General features: G+C 32.5%; 2 protein-coding genes and 2 long non-coding RNA genes across 7 annotated transcripts; 2 read left to right on the top strand and 2 right to left on the bottom strand.

Moving 5' to 3' along the window:
- Positions 1-476: 476 nt before the first annotated feature.
- LOC120119166 lies at positions 477-16,618 on the top strand. The gene is made up of 3 exons (XR_005515818.1): positions 477-489; positions 3,975-3,976; positions 16,483-16,618. It is a non-coding gene; the product is annotated as an uncharacterized LOC120119166 (long non-coding RNA).
- LOC120119149 (osmotin-like protein) lies at positions 5,738-6,578 on the bottom strand. Its single transcript, XM_039139030.1, has one exon. The coding sequence runs from the start codon at positions 6,556-6,558 to the stop codon at positions 5,794-5,796; it is 765 nt and encodes a 254-aa protein (XP_038994961.1). The 5' UTR covers positions 6,559-6,578; the 3' UTR covers positions 5,738-5,793.
- LOC120119158 lies at positions 14,524-15,091 on the top strand. Its single transcript, XR_005515816.1, has 2 exons — positions 14,524-14,631; positions 14,737-15,091. It is a non-coding gene; the product is annotated as an uncharacterized LOC120119158 (long non-coding RNA).
- Positions 15,315-20,574, bottom strand: LOC120119119 (inner membrane protein PPF-1, chloroplastic-like). 4 transcript variants are annotated; one of them, XM_039139017.1, is made up of 12 exons: positions 20,119-20,574; positions 19,872-19,982; positions 19,694-19,768; positions 19,545-19,605; positions 19,137-19,210; positions 18,926-19,030; positions 18,278-18,385; positions 18,077-18,177; positions 17,282-17,437; positions 17,076-17,202; positions 15,569-15,698; positions 15,315-15,413 (listed from the first exon to the last, which is right to left on the bottom strand). In XM_039139017.1, exons 1-11 carry the CDS (start codon positions 20,455-20,457, stop codon positions 15,594-15,596), a joined length of 1,362 nt encoding a protein of 453 aa, XP_038994948.1. In that variant the 5' UTR covers positions 20,458-20,574; the 3' UTR covers positions 15,315-15,413; positions 15,569-15,593. The 4 variants fall into 4 exon arrangements, with proteins under 4 accessions (XP_038994948.1, XP_038994946.1, XP_038994952.1 ...); XM_039139015.1 differs by having other exon boundaries at positions 15,315-15,698; XM_039139021.1 differs by having other exon boundaries at positions 15,315-15,698; positions 17,288-17,437.
- Positions 20,575-22,782: the final 2,208 nt, after the last annotated feature.

The following is a 22,782-nucleotide window of genomic DNA, read 5'->3' as shown; positions in this document are numbered from 1 at the left end:
ACAAAAGACCCTTTTGCCCTTCACTTCATCTAATAATTACTTACCTCTTTCAGGTAATATTTCCAAATGAATCATTGAATTATTTCATTCTTCTACTTTAGTCACCAAGTTTGAAATTTTATAATTTAGTCATTAACCCATAGATTGGGATGTTACAGTGACTCATCATAGATCCATGTATTGTGCGGTCGAGATGTTTCTTCTGGAGCCTTCGAGAGAGCTCTATTGGGTTCTAGAGAGGTCGTGGAAGCGTGGCTTCCTTCGGTTGGAACAACTGGAGGTGGTGGTCGGAATAGGCCCTAGGGTGTAATAAAACCCTAGGGCTTCTGCTGGATGGCTGTGAATCCTTGATCTGTATCTAAATCAAATGGCTGGGAGCTACTGGCAGCTGGAGGAAATGTTGGAAACCCTAGCAACATTTAGGCCTTTCTTGGGTCTGCTGGGATTGGGCCTGGATCGGATAGTTGGGCTTGAACCGGTTGTAACTAAGTATGGACATGTTTGTTGTAATATGGACCTTCGGGTCTGTTTGTTGTAACATAGGTCTTCCGGTCTTGTAATAATAATAATTACAATTATATTAATTATATAATTATATACAATAAAACGAGACTCGAACGAAAGCAACTGTTGACACACATGTTGTCTCACTAACTTTATTTGCTACTATCATTTAACTAACGAATTTATCCTTTTCTTTTAACTCACTTTGAGCTTAAGAACGATCACGATCTACACAGACATCATTATTCCGACACCAACAAATTTCAAATATAAATTAGTACTCTAACTAATATAATAACTCAGATTCAAATAAAATTCAAAAATTGCTATTAACGCATAATCGATACTAATTTTCTTTCATCTATTGAAACTAATTTTAACTCCCATCAAAAAGCCCTTTCAAATCCCTTAAATTATCATTTATCAAAATAAATCACCAATTTTTTAAACACTTCACACTTAGCCACCATTCAACCTTTCTTTAAAATCATCCCAACATTTTCAAAATTGTTCAACTTAGTCCTTTGACATTCCACTCAATTTCAATATTAATCATCATTTTCCACCATTCACAATTTTCCACCATTCACATAATATTTTCAAAATAGGACATTAACATTACACATTTGCAAACTTTTACCAACAGTTTTACCAAATCTTTCAACTTAATCCTCAACCTTATCCAAAACTTCCACATTGATCCAAAATCAATATTCTATCATTCTAAGTAAAATTTCCAGCATAGTACACAATTTTTTCGGTAATTATCTATTAATCTTTCAAATTCTCAAGTCTTGCAACAAGGTCCCTAACAACCCAACAATGCTTCAATTTAATCCAAAACACAAATCCAAGCATCCAAGATCATTCTAATACTTAATTTAACCCATAGAACATTTTTATAAAATTTTTCCAATAATATTCCCTTATGACCAATAATTTCAAATAAGTTCTCCTAATTGTTTCCAATCAATTTTCATTCTCAATTATAACTCAGTAACACTCCTACCATCATAAACCAACCTTAAATCATTGAAATTTGATTTCTCTTTCAACCCCCATAAATACCCATTCAACACTTTAGCATGAATCAATGAAATTTTTATATCAACTTGTAGAGAATTTCATGCAGATTATTTTTCTATTTCATGTCTTAGTCCAAAAGCTTGCTAAAATGTCTTGAAAATGAAAATGAAAAAGAAAACATTCTCACCTTGGCTATAGAGGTCTCGATCAGATACTGGAGAAGAAGAGAAATTTCAGAGATTTCATTCAAAATATCTTCTAATTAATCAATCATAAAATTTACTTCCATGCCATCCTTTTTTATCTCTATTTAATAATCTTAAATAATATAAAAATCTCATTTACAACAAATTTTCTTTTTGCCCTTTCATTTTCCCAAAAATTCAATTTAATCACTAAATTGCACTATTCCACTTTATAGTGCAAATTCTACTAATCCACATCAAATTCCACTGATTAAAATTATCAGTATAAATTTTCTAACCCAAAACTACCTTCCTTCAAATTTTTATAAGCTTATGATTCGATATGGTTATCCGAATATTATATTGAACTTTATCTTTTGATAGACTTTTTATACAAATCCTGGATAAAAAATCTGAGTGAAATGAAAATACTTCTTTTAAGGAGAACTATTCATTTACATGGCCAAAATATAACTTTTTAAAAATTACACTTTAATTCCTTAAACTTTTCTAAATTTATACTTTGGTCACCAAACTTTTAAAAATTATATTTTCGGTCACTTGCTAACTTTTTGGGGTGTTACAGATAAGTTTTCCCTGATAAAATTTCAAGTTTTTAGAATCTCCTTCATCCTTAAATCTCCTCACCGTCGAACCTAGTCTCTGGCGCGGTGGCTTACATCACCACCTCCAACAACTCCGATGTCACCTTGCGACCCTAACCATAATCGTCAAATATCCATTTTGTTGTCATTCGTTTTGAAACCATGATAAATCATTCGAACCCTTTAACACCGAACTCAGCCACCGCTCGTCGGTGAATGTCTTCACCCTCGCCATTTGAAGCATCGCCTCGTTCCGACCTGAAGCTTGCCCTTGACTCGTTAAGTAATCTTGTTGTTTGCCATGAAGAAGCCATCAAAGGTTTGTTAAAAACCCCATAATGTCATCGCTACTATCTACTATGATTTCGACCTATTCAGTTACCCTTTCGCCTCACTGCCTCTACATCTGAGATCTTCGATTCCTTCCAACCAAAACCCAATAAATATCATTGCCTCACCGCTGCTCTTTTGTCATCCATCTTTGGTAAGCTCTTTGAACTCTTTTTTAATCATTTTATGTTATTTTGGTTGGATTTTTGAGTTGTTTAGGGTTAATATTGTTAAACTAATGCATCAAAAGTAATCGACCACTTCCCTCTAACAGTTTCCCTACCGCACGTGCCGCCACACGCCACCTCCTCACGTGGGGTGACTCCAGTAGGATAGACCTTCTAAGAGGCTGGTATGGTCAGACCGAACTGGCCCAAACCGATCTAAACTAGTCTGACCAAACCAATCGATCAATCAAACTGGTAGAATTAAACTATTAACTTTGACTTGATCGTTGACCTAATCATTGAACACACTCATTAACTTTAACTTTAACCTTTGACCAACGTTGGCAGTTGACTTTGATCAAAAAGTTAACTTTTTTTAAATCTTATTTTATGTTTTTTGACATCTTGTGTCTGAATTTGAAGTCTGTTTTGTCAAATTCTAACGCAAAAGCCTCCAATTCGAACCTTGAATCTGAACATGCATAATTATTTTAAGTATTTTTTAGGTTGGACTGATAACTGATTTATGTTATTGGTAATGTAAGGTAATCATGATTATTCTGATCATACGTCTACTCGACCCAACTTCTCTCGATCCATTCATTCGCTTGAGCCCGTGATTACCCATATGGTTCTATAACTCTATTAAATACTCAACTAGTATATTACTTTGATTATTACTCTGTTTAGGTCTAAGTTAGTTCATGTATTGTTGTAGAGCGTAGCAAAAAAGATGCTCAATATATCTTTTAGACCAACCCGTTTTGTGAGGTGTATTCTTTATGTGTTATATACATATTTTTAATATCTATCTGAATTAACATGTGCACATGAATAATTTTCCTGATTTGAGATATCATTGTTTTATCTGATTTGAAAACCTAATTTAGTTTTTTTATTTCTTAAATTCTTGATATTTGTTTTACTGAATTTAAATTCTTGTTTGTGTGATACATGTTCTCTGGTTATGTATTTCTACTGAAAAAAAACATTTAATTTATATGATTTCCTGATTTTATTGGTACTATCTGAAGTTGTTTTATTAGGGTACTTCTGGATGTATTTTGGAGTTTTGTAGGTTCATCTTCGATCAAGCTGGTAATTCCTTATGGACCTAAGGAGACCCTTAGGTGGGCTCTTGGGCCCAGTAGGCCTAGTGGTAAGACTTTATGGACCCTAAGGCACTCCCTTATGGTGGTTCATTTACTTTGTATATTAGGTAAGTCTTATGGACCTGAGGGCACTCCCCTCAGATGTATCATATGCTTCGGCTAGGGTAAGTCCTTATGGTCCCAAGGTGCTCGCTCAGGTTAGCTCCTAGGTCCAATGGGCCTAGGAAAGTCATTATAGATGCAGTTTTGGGGAACTGCATATAGTGTACAATTAGAGGGTAACTATGTGTTTTAAATAAAAACTGTACTGAGATTTTTACTCTATGATTTCTGAAATCATATTTGAAATTTATCCGCACGTTTTATTCTGCACTTATTGGAACACATTGAGCTCCTTAGTTCACTCCCCAATAGGGATGGTAATGGATCCTGGACTCGACCCAAATCTGTAGATCCATATCCATTTTATAGGGTTGGGATCCTAACATTTTGGACCCGATGGTTCCGGACTGGGTCTGGATCCTCTAATTAAAGTACAAATTCGGGTCCGAATCTGACACTAAGATATCGGGTATGGACCCGTTTATAGAAAAACTCACATTTAGTTTTAATATATAAATGACATAATACGTTTTAAAATATATATAAATATTTTTATAGAATGAGACGCCTGAATTCTTATTGGGTTGATTTTTATACTCAAAATTCTTTCTGAATTGCAATTACTTTTAGAGATTGTTATATTCCCATTGGACAGTCATAATTTTTATACCACATTCTTTTTGTTATGTACTCACCTTCTGTTACTAGTTGTATTGAAATTAATATTCCTCATTAGAGATGTGATGTGAAATTAATCAATGACAATTTTATTACATTAAAAAATAGGTCGAATAGTTGTTTTTAATAGTCTGGTTTTGGACTCGGATCCATGAGATCTATTGGATCTGGATCTAAGTCCCAATTTTCTAGACCCACGGATCTAGAGCGGGTTTGGATTCAAGATGTGAAAGTAGGTCTAGATCTGGATCTAGCTGGATCCGATCCAGATCTAGCCCGTTTCCAACCTTACTCTCTAAATTTTTCCCCTTTCAGATACTTTTGAATAGGCATCCCGAATAAAAAAATTTTGAATTGGTGACATGCTTATATTTTTTAAATATTGTTTTTATTACATATTTTATATTATTTCTTATATTTGCATTACTACGATATTTGTGATGAGATATTTTGTTTAATTGCATACTTATTTCGTACATATGCATAGTGTTTTAAATTTATATTACTCGATTTGAAATTTATTATTTTCGGCTATTTTTTTAAAGATGTTTTGGTTATGATATGATTTTAAAGTGTTGAAAATATTTTTAAATTTTTTTATTGTAATCCATTAGATCTAATCGTACCGTATAGGTTGGGTCGAAGGGGCTACAATGAGTGACTAATTTGTTATAAATCGATAATGTTAATGGTCATTTTGTAACTTTCGAAACTTCAATGAAAAAAATGAAAAGTTAAACATTAGTGACCATCATGTAGTTTACCCCAAAAAAATAAATATTAAAATGTTGAAAAATTTTGATTGTATGCCTTTCAAAAAAGTGTTTTTCATCTTTACTTTTGAATGAAAATCCCTTCTATAATCCTTTTTAATATCAATAAAGCTCAAACACACATCTAAGCTCAAACACAAATCTAAACAAACAAACAAACAATTCATTTAAACTTAAGCATACCCTATCAATTACAGTTCAACACCATTGATTCTTCAATCCAACTTAAAAACATGCATAACACACACATATATATGACTAGAAATTGAAGTTTATTTATTTCATATTTGTATTAATGCGTTGTAGCTAAGCTAATGACAGAAGATAACCTTAAGTTCACGTGGGGAAGAGCAGTGGTGCATGAGCGATGGGCTATCATGCGGATACGTAAACGTGGCGGGGCAGGCGTGCTTGAAAAACTCTGAATAACTCGAACCCTTACACGTATCTGGACTATTGTAATGGTTCCTGCAACAAAGCTCGTCCGTACCAAAGGCTCCGCACCCACTCTTGCATCCCACCACCGGCCCTTTAACCATCGGCCACCTGAATTGTAACTCGTTTGGACATGTGGCCAGCAGATTAGCCCTACACCCGACGACGGGGCAAACGCCTTTGCCTTCATGTGGGGTCACTGTCATAGGGAGATTAAAACCGTCGACGAGGCTGACTTCGTAGGAAGAGAGGTCTTCTTCGCCTCCGTGGTGGAGGCTGAACTGCGCCAGCGTCACAGGGGTGGCGCCACCGAGGCCGTTGCACTCAATGCGGTGGCCGCAATCTCCGGTGGCGCAATAGAATTGGCCGTTGGAGGAGGTGCAGCCGGTTCGAGCCCAGATACGACCGGACCAGTGGACGGTGGGTGCGGGGAAGGAACGGTGGGTCAAGGTTTGAAGGGGGAAACCGCCTTTTTCGAGGACAGGGTGGCCGGCGTTGGGTTGGATAGCTGGGTAAATGGTGAAGGGACAGTTGTTGACAACTGTTAAAATCAGACCAGGTGGCTGAGTAGCTTTAGCAAAGGTGCAAAAAAGGAAAATAGTAGCACAATATAAAAAACAACAATACACAGGAAAAGCCATCGTTTGAGTGCATCGACAATACCTGGAATTTAGCGCTCCTTATATATACGACTAAAACATTCGAAAATACCTAAATACCCTTCGTCTTCTCACAGAATTCTTTAGCCAATAGTCTTGTGAAATATTTTCAATGTTTTTCAGGATATTTCTTAAAAAGTAAAATCCAGTATATTTTCCTAGCAGGAATAAGTGATATCCGTAATAAAATAATTATTATTATTTTGAAGATTCAGGTTCGAGCACCATTGATATTAAGGGTGTGAGCGCTCAATGTTAAAAGGTTGAGAGTTATCTTCAAACAAATATTATCTTATACTTACTCCAGATTATTCAAAAAAATTATATTTTCTAATACGAATTAAACAATTTTAATGGTTGAAAATTTTATTATTATCTCTTTAAGTGGTAGATTTGAGCACCACATATATTTGTAGCAATATGAACCTAGGCAGCAGGACGAGAGCGATCGCACTTAAAATTTTTAAAATTTTATATATTTTAGATATTTTATTTTTATTTTTATTAAAAATTCTTTTTTCAGCCTGCACCTAAATTTTAGAAGCTTATATTCCATTAAAATTTTATTAGTTCACCCCAATAAAAGAAACTTGTATCCGTCCTTGATCAAGGGTATAAATATTTATTATCACAATTAAAAAAAATAATAAATATTATCTTATATTTACTATAAATTTAGATATATATAATTCTAAAGGGCTCAACATATAATTATAAATTAGTTAAAAATTTAAAGATAAATTATATTTTATTATTATTAAAAAATTATGAAAATTAATGTAATTAATATATTATTTTAAATAATTTATTTTTAATTTTTTAACTAATTTATAATTATATATTAAATTATTTTAAATTTAAATTTTTATAAATTAAATTAATAATATTTAATAATACTTATCGTTAATGATATTCGTGGAACATAACATATTCATCCTGTATTTTTAAGCCCACATTTTCAGGTTTTTCCTCTGACCAAGTTTAACGTGGTGTTGGTATTTGCATTGAATGCCATTGGCGTTTTAACTTTATTTTCTATCTTTTATTAAAAATTACTGTTGGCTGCCGAGAACAGAGGAATGGAAAAACAACACAAATAAAATAAAAAGGTAAACTACATGCTTAGCATTCCAATTATCACTTTTATTCTGTTTCACCCTAAAGTTTAATTTTTTTCAGATTCATTCTAAAGTTTGTCATTGTTAAAAAATAAAAAAATATTATATCAATAAATTTATTAATTTTTAATTATAGTCAAAATAAATCCAAAACGTAATATTAAATATAATTGTAAAGAAAAATAGTTGAATAATTAAAACAAAATAAAATTAATAGTTGAGGCACTAAATGCATAGTTTACCCTAAAATAAAAGTGACAGAGCTGGGCATCCATCCAGACGACTGCTTAAGAGATAAGGCTCCTAGCTTTATTTAGTGTTCATAATCTTTTTATTTAAATAATTAAATCCTTTTCAAAGTTTTATTAAATTTAATAATAAAATATATAAAAAGAATGCAAGAATTATTCAAAATTGAAAACATTTTCTGAAAAATATTTTTAACATTGTTTGGAAGATATTGTGTAAATCATTTTTCATTAGTTAATGAAATTTTTAAAAATTATTAAAATAAAAATATAATATCATATATTATTATAATATAATTGATTATATTATTAAAATATTAAAAATAGAATATTATATTATTAAAAATATTAATAAATATATTTTAAATATTTTAATAAATAATTTTTTGATTAAAATGATGTTAAAATATTATATTAATATTAAATATATAAAATAAAATTATTTTGAATATTTATTCTTTGAAGCGAAAAGTTCAAAAAATAACTTACGAAAAATCATACCGTAAGCCATTTTCCAAAAAAATGTAAAAGAAATTTTATTGACCAGGAAAATATTTTACACTAACCAACCAAATTTTTTAACCAAACACCAAAAAATAAATAAAACATTTTACGTGAAACAAATAAACCCTTAATCTTTCTATTTATTTTTTATCTCGAGCAGTTATTCTCTATTGGTAGCCTGTTATCACAATTTTTAACTGAGGCAGTGGTGGGGGCTCTTCATGGTCTCCATGTCATTTTTCCTCTTTTCTAGTTAATTATTATCGAATTTTCCTAGTTTTTAATTATATTTTAACATATTTATAATAATATTTTTTCTTGGCTTTTTCTATGATAAATTATATCATGGCTACGATACTTTTGGACTTCTGGTATAAGTTTCTTTTATTGGTTTTTGGTGGCGAAACTTGATGATAGAGTTTGAAAGGGTCAAATTAAAATTTTAAAAAAAGTAAAGGTTTAAATTAAAAAATTTATAAATTTTGAAGAACTTAGTTTATGTTTTTTTTTTTTAAAATAAATTGGGGTTTAACTAATTTTTTTTAAAAAAATTTAAGAGGAGTAATGAGAATTTTTAAAAATTATGGAAGGGGTTTAATTAAGATCATTTAAAAAATTTAAAACTTAATATGAGTTTCTAATAATTTTATGGGTGGCAAATAAATTTTTTGAAAATTTTAAGGGTTTAAAATTGAAATTTTCAAAAATTTAGGGGGTCCCACATGTTCCTACTATGTTCCGTCGTTGTTGGTCTTCTACTAGGTCTGTGATTCTACATGATTTCTTGATTGATTGTTCTCCCGATGTCTAGTTTCTTCGTTCGTTTGTATATGACCTTCCCGTTGATTGTCGAATACACGTGTCAGATATGATTGTCTTTAAGGGGAGATTGATTTTTCATTCATCCACTTTGAATATTCTTCAGGTTTTTCTCTTCAATGTTTGGTGCTTGAGGATGTTGAAGTGATTTGTATGTCATTACATCAATTGTTCACGCTTTTTCTTATCAAGTTACCACTAGTCTATCATTATTAAATTATACTTATGATAGTCGTGAATATATTTGTTGACTTCCGTTTTATTATGCTTGTTTTTTTCGTCATTTAGTTTCAAGACTTTGTCTTGATTAATTTAGACTAACCCGAGTTGTACACCTGGTTTTAGTGGGTGAGTCTCCTAATGAAGATTTTCTGCATATACAAATACTCGAACCTAAAACATTACTAAAGTCATATCGAGTTGTTTACCACTTAAACCACCCGTTAGTTTTATTATAATTGTTTTAGGCGATAGTATTCGTTATTTTCGTTATATATACTATTTAGGATCAAACAAATAAATTCTTCAAATTCTGAGGACCATAGTACTCCAGTTTGTTGAGAATGAAATTATTTTAATAGATATTATCAAATGTAAATATTTATTTATATTTATAATTACAATTTTAATATCATGAATTTATCGTGTATCAATTCAATTAAAAATTATTAAACAATTTTATTTTAAATTAAAATTATTATTATGCTTTATTTTTTATATTTTTAATCTTAAAAATAATTAAATGTAATATTTCTAGATATCATACACTATATATAATTTTTATCATTTTATCAATAATTATTATTTACAAAATTATATAAAAATAATTTTACACATTTTTGGGACAAAAATGTTCATCGTTATCTTGTTACTTAATTTTCAAGAAAAAAGGGCCACTTTAAGAAAATTAATATTTTAGATATTTCTTTACACATCATCACCTTTTACCTGCATCTTCAAGAAAAATAAAGGGTAAAGTATGTAATTAGTAACTAAACTATCAGTTTTGATAATTTTAGTATCTAAACTTTTAATTTTTTTAAAATTATAATTAACGTTTAATTTTTATTTTATTTTAATATCTCGTCGTTGAAAACTTAACGGATGAGATTTGCATGTGGAACCTTTTTATGACTAAATTGCATCATTCCTCACTCAATTATCTTTTCACTCTTATTTTGGTCACTAAAATTTAGATTTTTTAATTTAATTACTTAACTTTTAAATTATTCATAATTTAATCACCATAACTTTTAAATTTAATTTTTTATTTTTAATTATATATTACTAAACTAATAATTAAATGTCATGTCACAAAATTATTAATAAAATAAATTAGAGTGATTAAAATAGGAGTAATTTGAAAGTTGAGAAGGTAAATTGATTTTTTTTATCTTTAGTACAAAAATGAGAGTGAGAAGATAGTTGAGTGATGAATGATGTAATTTACCTTTAAAAAGTTAAGTGTTTAAAGGTGATGTAATAAAATAAAACAAAAACTAGGTATGGTTTTGAAAAAAAATTAAAAGTTTAGGTATTAAAACGGACCAAAATTGATAATTTAGATACTAAACACGTAATTGACCCAAAAATAAAATATATGATATTTGAGTTTCAAATTTATCTATTACATTGATAATTAATTTAAATGCGATGAATTAAAAATATATAATTATTGAATTTTAATGACATTGTTATTTAACATGATAAATATATTTTGTCCATGTGCTGAATAAAAAATTATAAACACTTATTATAAATAAGTTTTATATCAAACTTAAATTAAGTTTTAATAATTAAACCTTAAAATATATATTAACAAAAAATTAACTGAAATATTTAACTTTTTTAATAATGAATTTTTTTATCTTAGAACTTATGATGAAATTAACTTCAAAATCTTTATGTTAATTATGCATAAATATTTGTTCTTAAACATATCAGTTATAGACTTATAATAAACCAAAAAGAAGAAGCTTTTCCATTTGCAATAGGAAAAAGATAAGGAGGAAAGATGTCACGCAATTAACTTTGTGTAGGAGATTCTTGTCGGTTTATTTGCAAAAAAATAAAAATAAATCATTTCTCCTGTCCTGTTTGACGGTCACGTTTTTATGTGCAAGTTCTAAGCCACTTTTCACAATGAAAACAGATGTCAAAACACAATCACTCCAAAGGAAAAGAAAGATACCGATAACTCTCGAGCAAAAGCCGAAAATTCCAAAACTATGATTTGATTTTTTTTATTAACAATGTGTATCCGATTTATCGATCAATTAATATAGACCGGATATTGTAAAGGCAAGGACGATCCTCTCAACCTAGTTTATTCCATTCATAATGGACAAGATTCGAACCCTTAATCTTACTTAAGGGATTTAGAGCATCATCTCACTAGAGCAACTAGTTGTTGGTTTATGATTGGATTATTTTATTATTAAAAACCTCGTTTGATTATTAAAAATCCCAAAACTATGATGCGATCAGCTTCTTTCAACATTTTGTATTCTAATAAACACTCATCTTTAGCTTCTACCCATAGAAGTATGTAAACTTCTTCATTATACTCAAATAATCTCTTAAACCTTAAACTTGAAATAAGGGCTTACTTAGGTAAAACCCAGAGGTTAAGATTTTCTTTAAGCATAAGAGAAATACTGGGGTTACTTAAATAATATGGTGAAACCAAGGACTTCTTTTAGTATTTAACCATCTAGTCAGGAATTGCGTGGCCGTAATATATTTTGTCCATAAGGCCAAAGGCCCAAACCCTGCACACTAAATTTAATTGTTAAAATTAGAGAGGGGGGTACCGAAAAGAAATTTGCATTAAAGCGTTGTGTGTGTGTTTCTATTTTGTAGAACAATCTTTATAAGTTAGTGATTGGAAATCTCTTATCAGTTGCCAGCTTTTCATTCCCATAATGTTACATTCTATAGCTTTCTCCCTTATCACTTCCATTATTTAAGTTTCTTCTTCAAATAATGAAAAATGGTTTTGGATATAAAATTCGGACCTCAATCTTATTAAATGTCAATTAAGAAAAACTGAATAAAAATTGAATGAATTGATTAATTTAGACTCCAAGTAGCACATCTCAACCTTTTCATTTCTTGTTACCATTCTGCAAATAATGAAAATAGGTTTTGGATATATTATTCTGAACTCCATCTTGTTAGACGTCAAAAAAAGAAAAACTGAATAAATTGAATGACTTAAACTAATTTAGACCCCTTATGATAGGTATGAATAGAGGGATTGACACGAATAGTTGTTTCCTTAAAAATTTTAAATTATCTTATAATTTAAATATTACTTATTAATAATCCATTTTATCTCTTAAAATTTTATAAGATGGACTTCTAGCATAAAATCTTGTATGGATACCGCTTTTAGTCTTATGTGCTCAAAATGGAATCATGATGACTCTTCATGATAGAATGCATGCGTCAGTAGATGCGCCTCCTTTAACGCCGAACTGCCAACCACAAGCGCCCTACCTAAGGCATTTAGTAGATACTGGAGTTGTCTGTACGTAACATTTCATCCCTAAACTAGTGTCAATGAAATTCAATCACAATTTTTAACTTATTAACAACGATATGTGATCCCGACAACTTTGGTAGGAACAGAATCCAAGAACATTTGTAATTTATACAACAAATAAATACAAGAAAGATTGAAGACAGTGACTTCACCAGGCCTAATTTCCTCGTTACAGAACTACGTACATGAATCAAATAACAAAATGTTGCTTTAGCTTACCTACTAAACCAAGTCTTTAAAAAAAATCAGCATGCAATGGCGGGAGTAAATTTGCAAAGTATCAACACACAGTAACTTGGTTTTGAAACAATAAAAACAATTCAGGAGCTAAATATTCGGTGGCGGGTCCCAACACTCAATGCCGACAGCAAGATACAAAGCAGTGTTTTGAAAATCGGACCGGCCCGGTTCAATCGGGAATCACTGTCTAATCCGGTTCAATCTACACCGATTGAACCACTATTAGTGAACCGGCCGGAACTACTGAACCGTTCGAACCGGACCGACTAAAAACCGAAAAAACTGAATTTTTTTTTTAATTAAACCAAACAACATCGTTTGTTAAACGAGCCAAGTCGAACTCGAATATTGCTGAACTCGACTCAAACTTGAAAACTTTAAAAGTAAGCTCAACTCGACTCAAACTCACGAGCTAAAAATTATCAAGTTCAACTCGAACTAGAAATATAATATTAAAACTTGAACTCGAAAATGCTTGAACTCATAAAAAATTTAGAAGTTCAATTGAAGCCTAAAATTCGAGTTTGATTGAAGTGAAAGAATAATTCACTCAATGCTCACCAAAAGACTCCTTGATTTTGAATGTCAAATTATCTCTATTATTTATAGAAGTTAGTTGGGATACTCTTCTATGTTTCTTAGTCATGTGGGATTCTTTTGTTCTCATATTTTTACTCTTTGACTTTTGGGATGCTCTTCTATGTTTCTTATCTATGTGAGATTGTTTTAAAAAAAATAAATAAACCAAACAATATCATTTTGTTATGATTTTTTAACCCCAAATTTATTTTTTAATTATAGTTATATAATTATATTTATTATTTAATATGTTTTACCTTAAATATTATGTTGTAGTTAATTTGAATCATTTTGTTTCACCTGATTTTATGGTTTTTAACTTATATATGTTATGAATTGCTTTGAATATGACTTGTGATATAAAAAATTATTTTTATTAAATATTTTTGGTATTTTTATTTAATTTTTTAAATAATTATGACGTCGTCCGGTTCTTCCGACCGGTCGGACCGATTCGACCGGTTGAACCAGTAAACCGGTAGCATGACCGATTCGTTAACCGGTCCGGTTCTGAAAACCATGATACAAAGCACTCAACAAGTGCTAATATCATGGATGCAATGATAGATTAGAGGAAGTCAACCCACAATCACTAGAAACACAGAATTTTTAAATCTTAACAATCTTGTACATAATTCCATAGGATCACCCTGCACCTTTAACAAACATTCATACATCTATTTTCAAGTTTGGTTATGATTAAAGAAAATGCATCAATAAAATGCAACTCCATTCTTGTAAGAGCCCCCCGCCCCCCTAAAAAAACACACAAAACACCACCCTATAAATACACTAAAGCACGCAAAAATATTGCACCGCCTACATAAAGATGAGAGGCCAAGTTCTAATCTACATTCATCAAGCACATTTACAAACTTTTGTAGCTTCTAAATTGTAATGCATTAATGTTTTTTTTCCTATAGTGCCAACAGTTCACTTCAAGTTCAGACCTCGAAGCCTAATGTCGAGACCACGTGCTAGAAATGCATTACCTACTTGGGTAAGAGCTGTGTAATCTCTTTCAGCTTAAAACTGTTATATTTATCTAGCTAGTATAACTAAATCCATTAGCTAAAAAGAAAATCCTCGCTGCGATGAAAAACAGGTTGAAATGAAGAAGATTCGTAAATCCCCATCCGGACCGAACCCATTAGAAAATCACCAGCCACCATCAAAGCATTAAAACAATGGATGCAACAGCCAATGTGGAAGATAGGGTAAGGCGACACAAATTGTATTGGAGGTGAGATGTCTCTGTGTAGGACAAGGATTTTACTTGTAAAAATCCATATGCGAAAGCAAGTATTGATGTACTATTATATGCTTCTAGCATGTACTAAAAGTTCTAAATGAGTTAGCTCTGGCTCTGACCCCTAGTAAAGGTTAGTTTGGTGTGTAATGGTATGTTCGGTTTTCTTCAGTCAGAAGGTAATCCCATGTCCTAATTACGATATTCTGCTTTATAATGCTTCTACACAATAAATTCATACTAGACTATCGCATGTTTGCAGAAAGAAACAGTCATCTTTCACACGTGAAAGGAACTGAAACAGTTTTAAACAAAGAATTGACAATTCTTCATGAGTGAGAAAATAATACCCCTAGGTTTAGATCACATAAAAGAAAGCGATGAGGGTGCAACTACTAGCACAGCAAGATCCCTATCACAAATGTTTCCAGGAATGAGGCTTGAAATGCTTAGCAAGCTCAACATACCAAAAGATAAAAATGCCAGCTTAGTAGTTGCACAGTTGAATCAAAATTTCTCGACCTGCATAGTGACTGAAATACAAAAAATATGAGCCTTTTGGAGCATGGTTGTGGTGTTTTTTAATAAGACTGGTCTTCATGATTTTGCAATATATCTTGAATGAGACAACATCAAAATTGCCACTACAATAAAAATAATACAATTCCTTTAGATATAAAAGACTCACCATAAGCATTCAGTGTACAATCTTCTTATACAGCACGCTTCCGCTTAGATCTCTTGCTTCGTCGTGGCTGAGAAATATTAGGAACTTGTTTGCTATCATTGGAAGCATATACTGCAAGAGTCTCATCACCCTGTTAGAAACATGAAATTAGTAATTGGTTTTACGATTGTGGTAAAGTTCCAGATTTGCACTAATCCACCAACTGTAGTTGGAACAACTTTTTTTTATTTTTTGATAAGAAAGGGAGGTCTCGTTAAAACCTCCCTTCATAACCATCAAGAACGCTAAGGTATCTCGAAGGACATTGGAAGGAGGAAAAGAGTGTCTCAAAATTTTATTACCAACGAAACAAACAATAAAATAAAACCATTACAATAATAGCACCTAACAGCGGACAAAACAACCTAGAAGAACCAACAAACACAAGTTCATCCGATTCCTATCTTAGCTAATTCATCTGCTTTACAGTTCACGACTCTACTAACATGTTTTACAATAACATTCCTATCTACTACCAAAGATCCAATTTCCTTCACAAGCGAACTAAATAACATAGGACAAGAACTCGGACGCTTGATCCAGTCTACCGCTTTACTGCTATCGCTCTCCAAAATAAGTCTACCCCTCGAGCTCAACACATCAAATGGTAAAATGTTAGAAAAGCATCAGACCAACACATCAAATTACCATCCTTCAACCTAAAAGCCTAAAATAAAGTCTATCTTTACCAACATAGAAAAGCCAAACCTCTTATACCTGTATAGGTTGTTACTACTGAAATAGGTAATGTGATTTTACATATATTCATACTTCTAGAACAAGAGAATGGCCGGTGCTGTTTTATAGTTAACCACAGTCATCTCCAATAGATTCAGTTATGCATATAGATGAGACATGTGTGATTGTGTTTAAAGACCCTTCATGTTACTAATTAACCCTCCCCATGTTAATTAGCATACCATGCTTGCACTAACTTACAAAAGAAAATGTTAGGTTTTATTACACACTTCAATCAGTAATGGATTTTGCAGCAGTGGAACCCACTTACAGATACCATAAAGTCAAAACGTTGTGTGCATAATCATGCTTCCATAAACATGCAGTCACAGATTAACTTCATCTCTGTCTAAAGATGACTCGCTTTCAAGGTCATTTTTGCTTCCCTATGTGACAGTTTTAGAAGATCCATACATGAAAGTTAAAAGTAGTACCATTGTCACTAATGACTACAGACAATTCAACTTGCAAGGAAAGTTAAAACCTTGCAAGTGGTCCCGTAAGATAACTCTGTTCGACAGCTGTCAGTCTAAACATGCCATCATTATCTTCTGAAAAGAGAGAAAAAAAGATGTGCAAGTTCAAGAAAGTAGTAATATTCCTCCATCATCAACTATGAATTGGGCTCCATACCCCTTTGTTTATGGATAGAACTAAATCTATGAGAAATTCTTAGAGAGACCTTAAAATGATACAAAGCAGCCTGCAGTTACTGAAACTAGAAATTTACCTTGCCCTTTGTCTCATCATCTGACTCCCCATCAGAATCAGATTTTGAATCTAGAGCCTGAACTTCTTCTGCTATCAACGCCGTGCCTACTTTCTTCTTCTTCTCTTCATCTTTTAACTGCCTGAACCTGTTAATTTCCGTTTATTTTTCAGCATGCTAAATTTAAAGCATAAACAAAACCATGTACATCATTTAAAAAGCCTCTCACTAACTTATCCCCACGCCGTGCCGTTTGATCAGCTGACCGTTTTGCACGTCCGGCAGTAATAATTCCACTTGCGCTCTCATCAACAACAGGCTTTGCTCCACCTAATTTGCGTAACCACACTTGCTGTGCAGTGCTAAGGACATTGTTTGTAAACCTGAAAATGGGCACACCTCAGAAACGACAATCATACAGCTGAATGGTAAGGTGAATTTTTACAGCATGTTGGATGCACCACTATTTTGAAAAGTGAAAAAAAGGTTATAATGTTCAAGTAAACGGGTCTAGAAGGCTAGAACAAGCAACATGTTTATACTACATTCGACAGGAAAGACAAATAAGGACATGATTCACACATATTATGCAGCATAATGTGAAAACAGATAAAGATAGAAGTTACATGCCGAGATATTGAGGTGGGTGCTCAAAATTAAATAAAGTGGGAATAAAAAGCAATAAAGCAGCGAGAATTTGTTCTCATGTATGCGAATTCAGTTACGTATTGATGCTAATATATGCAAATTTCAATTGCATGTGTACATCGAACCTTAAAAGGCATCATTGACAACAGAAAAATACAAGAAAATGAAGTTTGGATGCACTACTCCTGGCACATATAACATAGTAAAATTAATGATAACCCGAGTATAAAGTGTTGCAGCCATGGTTCAGAATGATGACCATAGAACGCCTCTGCATGCAGTGTATGTTTATACCATGATCAGAAACTAAACTAGAAGCAAAGTGCATATTGCTAAGTCTATCGGTTTCAGTAAAACTGCTAAAAGAGACCAACCAGTAAATTGACAATCCTGATGGAACAGATAACGAAAAGTAGCCAATCATAAATGGAAGAAACTTGAGAACAAGAAGTGTGTTCTTTTGGGCTGGATCCGTCTGTCCAAAAGAAAATTTGAATGAATTAAACTACTAACCAAATTAAATGTGAAATAGGAATGAAATTGAAGTAATGAAGCTTGCACTACTTAGTTCTTACCTGGGGCGGCTTCATCAGCTCCATTGAAACATATTGACTGACAACAAGAAGCACGGGTAAAACAAGGTATGCAGCAGTGTCATGCCAACCCAATGGTGGATGGCCATCCTGAATGATCATTGCCCTTCATATGTTAGATAACAAAATAAGATACACGAACCAACAGCAGAACATGGTTTCTGTGCCTGGTCAACAGAAGCTACATCTGAAACTCTAATTTGCTATTCTTAATGGAATCTCAGCTGTAAAATGTGATTAAGCCATAGCTTTACACAAATTTAGTAGCTATTATAAATTTATAATTACAATTTTTTCATCCATGACAACAAAAGGTGAAGATGCTACAAACTATGAAGGTAATTACAAAGGTAAAACCAATACTATGAATCTTCAAAAATATTAGTCTCCCCTCTCAACCGCTAATAAATAAATCAACACCAAAGAGGCTATATTAATTAAATAAGCAACAACCACCAGTCACTTTAACACTTCTGTAGAATTTTCAGAAAAGAATAAAAATGATATAGAGAGCTGTCACAGCAAAGTACAAGATACAAACAAATAGGCAATGAAATCCATAATGCTGAAAACTACAAAATACAACAAGGAGAAGTGTTAATCTTATAAGTTTGGGAGCAAGTTTATTACCACAAATGGAATAAGCCAAGAAATTCCAGACCCACTTTGTCGAGCAGCAATTGTAGTTGGCCCTCCCAGAGAAGGGATCCAAAAGAAACCTTCTGTCAACAGTCCCTTTGAGTAAAAATTTGCAGCAATCAATAATGGACGTTATTTAACATGTGAAAGAGTTCTCCAACATCACTCAGAAATCAGAATGCTACGTCAACCAATTTATTACCTCATTTGCCACATTTGAGAGAGCTTGATACAGGCCTATCCAGACTGGAATGGTGGCTAAAGTAGGGAAACAACCTGCAAAGACAAAGGTTTAAGATAGTGATGAGCATTGTCCCATGAAGTTAACAACTATAAGACCTGAGGCCTCCATAAAAAAGAAGAGAGTCAAAAGTCCTGAAGAGAAAGAATGGCATGAGAAACCATGGATTCATAAATTCATACTCTCTTTCATAAATTACTACTAACATTTAAGTCAAGTCAATTTCCATACAAACATCATAATCCCTCCATCACCAGTTTTTATAAACTAAGAAACCAACGATGCAGAAAACCAGCTTTCAAAAGAGGCTAGATTTAATTAAAAATGGAAAATAAACATACAATTTCAAGTGATTAATCAAAAGGATACCTGCCAACGGATTGACCCCAGCCTGCCTATACAAGCGAGATGTCTCGAGCTGTATTCTCTCCTAAATAGAAGCAAAATAAAAAATAAATAAACCAAAATGAGCCTTCCCAATCAATAACAAAGCAATCAAATTCAAACTTCAGTATTACCTGATTGCCTGCATATCTTTGTTGGATAGCTTTTATCTTTGGTTGAAGATTTTGCATAGCTAGCGTTGATTCCACCTAAAACCATCCTCAACTGTTAACTATCGAGTCAGAAAGAATCAAAACCAAATCTAAACTTTAAGCACTTTCTTTTCCTACACAAGTTGAACCAAAGGCAAACCTGCTGCTTTGTCAAAGGAAATGTAGCAATCTTAACTATAATCGTAATTAATATAATCGCAAATCCATATGCGTAAGGCAGGTGTAATGCCGATAATCCATCTTCCAGAACCTAAACAAAAATAATAATAAAGAAAGAGAATAAAAAAAACATAAATCAACAATATTTAGTAAGACATTTTAATCGGTACTTAGTTCTTGATATGTGGAACAAGCGTCTACATTGGGACCCGGGAGAGAAGCTTTACCTTGAGAACAAATTCCATTGATTCAGCAATGAAGCCAAACCAACCACCATTCTTCTGCGCGGCAGCGTCGGTAGACCCTGCGGCGGTGGCGGCAGGATCGACCGCAACCGCAGCGTCGGCAAGAGTGTATAGGAAGCTCTCGGTTTTGGTAAAAAGTACTTGGAAATCGACGGAAGAGTTCAGTGAAGTAATAGGAGGGATTTCGCTGAAGCTTAGTCGGACTCCGGTGGAGGCAAGTCTACGTTTAGGGAGCACACAGAGGCCACAACGGCGAAATATTTCTGATGATGGAAGTGATGTGCAGATGAACGGCTGTGATGAAATTAGTGTTCTCGCCATGGATTTTGCTTGGTGAAAGATTTTTTGACGAGAAAAAGGATAGGGTGTTTTTCAGGGATTCATGGGTGGGGGAGAAACAGAGACGAGGTTATGGATTGGCCGAGAGTGTATTTTTTTGTTTTTTTTTTTTTTTTTTTTGCATTATCCTTAACTTTATGGTTCGTTACAATGAAATGACCACTGGGCGCGCATTCCTGACGGTGGATTATACAGCCAATAAGTTTTTTCCACGTCATGGTGCCCATTAAATATCGCTATGCCTTCGAATTTTATTTGCTTCTAATTGGAGTGCTTTTTGACGTTTTCTGAAATAAATTCAAAGCCCATTAGATCCTTAGACCATCGGAATTAATTTTAATTCCACCGTCCCTAGGTGGTTTCCAATCTTAGCATCCGACTCTATTGTGACTCTTTATTAATAGTCGAGTTTACTCATAATTAATGGTCTATATCTATTTATATCAACTATTATGATAAACTCAATAAATTACAAATCTCTTAAGGAAAGTCAATTCCTCCCCCAACTAATTACATTAATTATTCTTTTTCTTTCCTTTGATGAATGTTCACACTGAATATAATAAGAATCATCCATAATTTTTTTTGATTTGTTATCTCTCGTCATATCTTCCATGCTCATGTGATCATCTTCTGATATGATATTACTTTTTATATTTATATGTGTATTGTGAACGAGCTCTCTAATATTCTCCAAGTGATGGGTCAAGTCTAAGAGTCATGGAAAGCCCGATACTCAAAAATAAACCCTTTTGGCATACTATTGAGCTAATGTCCCGAGTCTTATTCCGCGACCCGTAACATTCTCGCCACCAAACTTAACAATGCCCTCGTCTCTCCACTCGAACAATCCTGGGCTCCCTCACCTTGGATGTTTCCCACTGCCTCACCTTAATGTGATTCTTCCTTGAGAACTGCTTTTCTTGGCTCATGCCGCAATATAACTCCACGATTCTTCGTGTCATCTCCAAATCAACTTGGTGGCCTCATAGAAAAGTGTATTTTATTTTTTATTCAAAGTCAAAAGTGTATATGAATCCTAATTCAGTCCAAAAATGTTTTATCCGTTCAGCCCAATAAACGGTAGAGATATGTTTTGGGTCGCTTTGAACCATGTTAGGCCCACAAACACCAACCGTCGTTTTTATAAACTAGCAAATACATCATCATTGTCGCTTCGGCAACTATCGTTAACAACAATGGATTAATGGAAGAAAGTAAACACCATCTGTCACTTTACCAAATTCAAAGGGTATAAGGTATCATTACTATTACCCGTTATAACTTACTTCAATAGAAGAATCTAAATTTAGAGACCATCAGTGCCTTTTAAAATCAATACCATTTCAAGGACAGTCTTCTAAATGCCACATTATTCGGTGTACCGGCCAGCACAATCGCCGTATTCTTCCCATAAAGAGTAAAATTTTGATGCTCAACCAATCTGTCTTATTTAGAGCTTACGTATATGATTAAACCTAACAGTTTTCAATGGTCCCTTATGCACTCAAATCTCCGAGGCATATGGGCCAATGCTTATAATTTCACTTCTGCACCAATCGCGGCCGACTTCAATACGACTTCAAGTGGGTCTTAAATCTTAAACGACTCACGGGTGGTACCATCCATCCGTACTGGACTTCGGTCAGGTTCGGATAAGATAGTTTTTATTTTATGTTGGCCCGGCTCATTTTTAAATTAAATAATAAATAATTTTATTTAGTTTTAGATATAAGATGTTCGAAATTTATTAATGGTGAATATAGATTTTGGGTTACATTAGGTCGATTTTGGATTTAAGCATGATATTTTTTTTGGAGTCCAACCAAACCATGGATAGCTCTAATTATAAGTAGTGTAAATCAAATTTATGTACTCATAAATTATTTGAGTTTAATAAAAAAAATTAAATTTTATTTGATTATTCTCAAACTATATTGTATTGAGTGAGTCAAGCTTATGTATTTGAATATACAAGATGAACAACTAATAAATTTAATCATTTTATTTATAATTTTTTAAAAATATTTTTACATTAAATTATTGCATTACCCACAAAAGTTGTATGTGACATGAGCTCAAGTTTGAGTAAATAAATTATGTAAATAAATTTTATTAAATTGTATATTTAAATTAAATTTCAAATTAAATTTAGATTAATAGAATAATATCAAACTTTTTATTATTATTAATTTCGGCAAATATATGGCAATATATGTTCAAAGACAATTCTCAATTATTTGACATTGAATGCTCGCACTACTGATATCCATGGTGCTCGAACCTGAGACATCAAGAAACAACAAT

The sequence above is a fragment of the Hibiscus syriacus genome, unplaced genomic scaffold, assembly GCF_006381635.1.
Source record: "Hibiscus syriacus cultivar Baekdansim isolate YM2019G1 unplaced genomic scaffold, ASM638163v2 tig00000991_pilon, whole genome shotgun sequence".
In the NCBI taxonomy this organism is placed as follows: Eukaryota; Viridiplantae; Streptophyta; class Magnoliopsida; order Malvales; family Malvaceae; genus Hibiscus; species Hibiscus syriacus.
The sequence above is the reverse complement of the archived record's forward strand: the minus strand, read 5'-3'. Positions and strand labels throughout refer to the sequence as shown.

Excerpts from the sequence above, each read along its gene's own strand:
- LOC120119119 (XM_039139015.1), bottom strand. The coding sequence starts at position 20,457 with ATGGCGAGAACACTAATTTCATCACAGCCGTTCATCTGCACATCACTT. Across the intron at positions 19,983-20,118 it reads CAATGGAATTTGTTCTCAAG|GTTCTGGAAGATGGATTATC; the intron begins GTAAAGCTTCTC and ends ATTTTTGTTTAG. Across the intron at positions 19,211-19,544 it reads TGGGGTCAATCCGTTGGCAG|GTTGTTTCCCTACTTTAGCC; the intron begins GTATCCTTTTGA and ends TTGTCTTTGCAG.
- LOC120119149 (XM_039139030.1), bottom strand. The coding sequence starts at position 6,558 with ATGGCTTTTCCTGTGTATTGTTGTTTTTTATATTGTGCTACTATTTTC.